At 45.7% G+C, this 5,026-nt stretch overlaps 1 protein-coding gene across 4 annotated transcripts in view; it reads right to left on the minus strand.

The window, feature by feature from the left end:
* The window catches only part of LOC103914289, a 59,284-nt gene that overhangs the window by 36,218 nt on the left and 18,040 nt on the right, over window positions 1-5,026 (minus strand). For all 4 annotated transcript variants that reach the window (XR_663458.1, XM_009320903.1, XM_009320902.1 and 1 more), the window contains exons 2-3: window positions 4,693-4,768; window positions 2,925-3,415 (exon numbers count right to left, since the gene is read on the minus strand). Coding sequence is in view for 3 of the 4 variants with exons in the window: in XM_009320903.1 (XP_009319178.1) it covers window positions 2,925-3,415; window positions 4,693-4,768 (567 nt within the window). In the remaining variant the exon portion in view is untranslated. The remainder of the gene's footprint in view (window positions 1-2,924; window positions 3,416-4,692; window positions 4,769-5,026) is intronic.

Below are 5,026 nucleotides of genomic sequence, written 5' to 3' on the forward strand. Positions count from 1 at the left end.
TGAGGGAGGCTGAACTGAAAGGCCCAGATGATGGAGGTTTATCCATCAGGCCATGGAGGTAGAAGCACAGCAATTCCCTAACCCCTTAAAAGCACCCAGATTGCCCCCAATCCACTTGTCTCTCCCAAATTTGCTCCCCTTCCTTACCAAAAGGCACCAAATCACTGGAACACAGGAAGACATTTGGATACCACGTGCCACTGATCCGTGGCCTTCCGGCAAAAGCTGCCTTGTCTGTTCAACCCTAAGAATAGCTTAAGTATGCTTACACAGAGCCATGCCACACCACTCTGGGCCAATTTTCTATCACCGTCCAATATAAACTGGATTTGATGCAAAGACAAAGCACTCAGCACCTCTTCAACCACCCCTGAGTAACCCATACCACATCATGCACCCAAAACTATCTTGACTCGGAACACATTTGCTTCTGGCACAAATTAATCTTGCCTGATACTCTTTGTTATCCGTCAGCTTCACAGAGACACAGGAATGGAAGTAAGGCTCACGGACAAGAGTTGAAAACCACATCTGCTGGTCAAAAAAGTTTCCATCTGATCAAGCTTTTCAGCTGTATTCTCATGGGCAAGAACATGATGGTAAGGATAAGAATCACAATGCAAGAATAACTTGATGTTCAGAGCCCAGATGAAGCTTTAGATTAGCCAGTTTAATATCATTCCTCATTTGCATTGTTTACCTGACTAAAAGCCACATGATGCCAAGTGCTGCCCAGACAGTTAATAAGAGGCATTTTTGTTGGAGAATGAGAACAGACCAAGAAAAATGCCCTGGTCCCATGTTACAGGTGGGGAATGGAAGTACTGAACGAGACTTGCCTAGCTTTATACAAGGATTTTGTGACAGAACTCAAAACAAAACCCAGATTTCAGATCACTGTTGTCAGAAATGAGATCACTGATTTTAGCTAAGCTGATGGGAATCCAAGTGTCAGTAAAGACTGAATCTACAACACTTATTTCTGTCATGATTTTTGTAGCAGAAACAAGTACAGGTAGCAAGCAAAGCCACGCAGTGAACAAGACTTCCTAGATCAAGCAAGAAGTCATCATAAAGCTTCAAGATGTTACTGGTTGAAAATTAACCAATTAAAACTATAAAAATAATACAAATGACCAAACACTGTTACAATATTCAGGCTGCATCTCACTCTGCATGTTTCTCCCTCCATGCCCCCCCCCCAAAGTACACTTTTAAATTAAAACCACTAGCTGAATATCCTTTCTTTATAGCAGGGATTCCATGACCTAGAAGTGTTAATGACATCTACAGTAAAAATGTTATTTAAAAAACACACCTCCACTCCAGATTTCAACTTTTTTGCAAAAATCATCGCCACAATTAATCCAGAAGTGTAGAGAGCAGATGGACCAGGAAGCAAGTCATTCTCACAAGGTTTCCCAGAAAAACCACAGTAGTTTGGAAAGCTTATTTAAATTAGCCTCTAACTTTCACCAACACACTCCCAAACACACTGCTGAAGGAAACTTAAGGCAGAGCAGGTAGATGCTATGCCTGGGATCCAAATCAGAGAAAGCACCTGGTCCGAAAGGAAGATTTCTCCATTTACTCACACGGGCTCTGAAAAAAAGAAGGCAGAGCGCAGGCTTACCAGCTTTTTTCTCCTCTCATTAGGATGTGAGACTAATTAAAGTCTGTCAGTATCATCAGAAGATTTGGGTGATGTGAAATGCAAGACTAGGCCTTTTGAATGTTCTGTGAGCAGAAACATGGTGAGAAGGGTGATGAGGGGGTGAGGAAAACTGTACTGAAACCACAAGTCTGCATTATGTATTCATAGGATGTATCCTGCCAGCAGGACTGAGAACAAGCAGGGATGTAATGGGGAAATGGAGGGCTCTCACTTTTACAGATCTTGGAAAATAAATACATAGTCCTTTCTTTTAGCGGGTCCATCTTGTAGGCTTAAAGGGGGTGTTGTTAGTGAGGTTAAAACTAGTATATCCAACCAACCAGAGGCACTGAAATTCTTCCCTAATGAGAGGAAATTCAGAACTGAAAATAACTGTCTTTAACTTACTGCAGTTTACCAGGGTCAGCAGATGGCTACAGATACACTTTCAAACTGACACTACACCAGTGCAAGAAGAAAAACAAATAATGAAGAGCGAGCTGAAATACTAACTCTACAGCAACGCCTTCCGGAAGAGAGGCACCAGATGGGCATTGCGCAGCGCAGCCCACCCCACCAGCACCAGGCATGCCCCATTTTCCAGCCTCTGCAGAGATGAGGCAAACTCTTAGCATTTATGCACTTCAACCGCAGGGCCCTCCAAGAGTCCTGTAAAATCAGGAGTAACTGCATCTAGAGTAAACAGTTTGTATTTGTAAAGCGTTAAGAAGATAAAACACACTGTTTTACAGCAATGTAAAACTCCTAGGAGGCATAAAGAGACCTGGGCCCAAGGAGGTCAACAAGTGTGGAAATAGATATCGTCATCAAGTCTACAACCACTTTGATCACAAAGATATTTCTTTATACACCCTAAGCAATTAATTTATTTTGGAGTAAATGGTATGGGTCAGCTCATGGCAGCAGGGGTAACTTGACAAAGTGAACTCCAGTGATTTTGTTCCTGTGTCATGCAACGAACCAGACAGTACAAGTGCTGCCTTTCTAACAGGGGTAACAAAAAGAACAGCCCAACTGTAGCAAAAGCCACTCAAGTAGCAGCAGCTTTACCTCTCAAGAGAGGCATCTACACTTAGGCCTAGTTTATCCTAGACAGACAGCAGAAGTACCAATTATGCCTCTGAAGACGTGATCACAAGAAACAACCCTATGAATTTACTGAACCCTGCCTCAATAACCCTTTTCCATCTTTGCTTACAACACCTTCTCTCAAGCGATGCCACCTTCCTCATATGAAGTTCTGCCTTACCTGCTGCATTTTTTCCAGGTCAAGGCTGGGCCTGCTGACCTTATCCCCGTATCCTTGTCGATGTCTCTTACAAGGCATGACTTGCTCAAGGCCTGCCCCCACGCTTGTGAAGATTAAAGGTCTGGAGGCTGGGCTCCGCCCCAGGGGCTGGAGTCTCTTGGGAGGGGAGGCACTGAACAGCACAGGGCTTGGGCTGGCGTGCAGGCCATCGGCCTGCTCTGCCACAGGCCGGAAGGACATAGCGCACAAATTCTTCACTTCTTCGTCACTGGAGGAGGTGTTGTTGCTGTCACTGCAGCAGGCAAGCCTGCTGACCTGGGACCACTTTCGCTTCTCAGCAGCAAACTCTCGGTTGATGCGCTCCAGCTCCTCTTCCGAGCTGTGGCGGTCAAGGCTGGCATGGAAGAGGGCCCGAACCTTGCAGCATTGGTTCTCCTGGTTCTGGAGCTGGTTGGTGGCCAGAGGGGTCAAAGTACAATTCCGTCTTCTCTCTGGTGGGAGGAGGAGATAGAGGAGTAGCAGAGCAGATCTGCATCCCATACCCTAATAAACTGGGCCTGCTTTCTCCTGAGTTTTTTTTTTACCTCTTCTCAAGTAAATTTCTGAGGTGTTTTCTGCCTTTTTTTCCCCCAGAAGAAACACCCCCCTGGCTGAATGCTTCCCTTGGAAAGTTTCCAGAACTTTGTTTAGACCAGACTGCTAGACATCCCCTTGCAAACTGTCACCTAGAAGTCTAGTTGCAGAGCAAGAACACGGACCTGCTGCCCACCTCATCCCCTGAAGGTAGAGAAGACATGATCTTGCAAATGTCTTGTTAGGCACTTAACTCTAGCTAGAAACATTAAATTCTAGTGACCAGTTCTCAGGGCAGAGGAGATAAGTTAGTTACATTACTCTAAGCAGCACGTCTGTGGCTCAAATAAGAGATCTGGTTTCTGGAAGTAAAAGTCCTCTTTCTATTATAAGGCTTGCCACACAAAAGAGCCTGCCTTCAGCCATAAGCTGGGAATGCTTTACCTGTTCTGCTGAGCTCTTTCCATGTTAAGGATGTGGAGCAGGGATTTGAATTTCAACAGGACATGTCCTGTGGGTCAGGAATTTAACTTCTGCCTTTGCATAAGAATCCGCTTGAATTTGGCTAAATTACGATAAAACACAGGGCATGCACAAATGGCAGAGACTTAATGTAGCTGAAGAGATGCATTTACTACAGGTTTCACCTGCAGCTAAGCTGCTTCATACCAGGTCCAAAAACAATAGCAGAGAACCCGTTTCTCCTCTATGAAAGATCCTCAGCTAGGTTCAAGAATAGGGCTGCCCAATACCAACAGTACTGGAGGAATGGAGCGAGCTAATCAGACAAGCGAGTCTAGGGGAATGAGGAAACGGAAGGCCAAAACTGGAAATGACAAGGAAGAGGAAACCTAGAACAATGACGATGCAGGTGCGCAAGCATGAAATAAAAGATAAATTTTTAGCCCCAGCTCTGCTGCTGGCCCAATTGTAGACCTTCTCTGTCCCATGTCTGCAGCACTGGGGCCTTAACGTGTGGTTAATGATGTCTATCTCTAGTAAGAAAAGTGCTACTGCAGCTTCTGATAACACCAGCTTCTCCCTGTGAGGTCCCAAAGGCTTCAAGGTGACTGACTTAATGCCTCTGATTGTGGTACACTGGGGACAGAGAAGGAGGCACTTCTAAGAGCACAAGTGAAAAGCAAAATGGACTTCAGCTGTAGCTTCCCAGGACCCTCCTATCTAGTCCCTTTACCTCTGTCGATCTGAGCAAGTTCCTGGTTCTCTCCCTCAGAGTCGTCGCTGTCCTCATCACTTGGGGGGTAGGAGATCTAGGGGGCAAGGAGAAAGAAAAGGCTTCATCGTGAACACTGAACATTGCCCTGCTGCTGCCCAAGCCACTTCCCCCACCCTCCCCCTCTCATATCCTGCAGGCATCCACCCCGACTAACCGCACACACCCAGCCGTAGCACCTCCCTGTGTACACATCCTCATCTCCCAACCTCAAACTCCCATCATATCCTCTTACTTGCAGCAACACAAAACACACAGCCTACCGCTATTTCCACGTTACTGCACCACCAACTCT

The sequence above is a fragment of the Pygoscelis adeliae genome, unplaced genomic scaffold, assembly GCF_000699105.1.
Source record: "Pygoscelis adeliae isolate BGI_AS28 unplaced genomic scaffold, ASM69910v1 Scaffold233, whole genome shotgun sequence".
Taxonomy (NCBI): Eukaryota; Metazoa; Chordata; class Aves; order Sphenisciformes; family Spheniscidae; genus Pygoscelis; species Pygoscelis adeliae.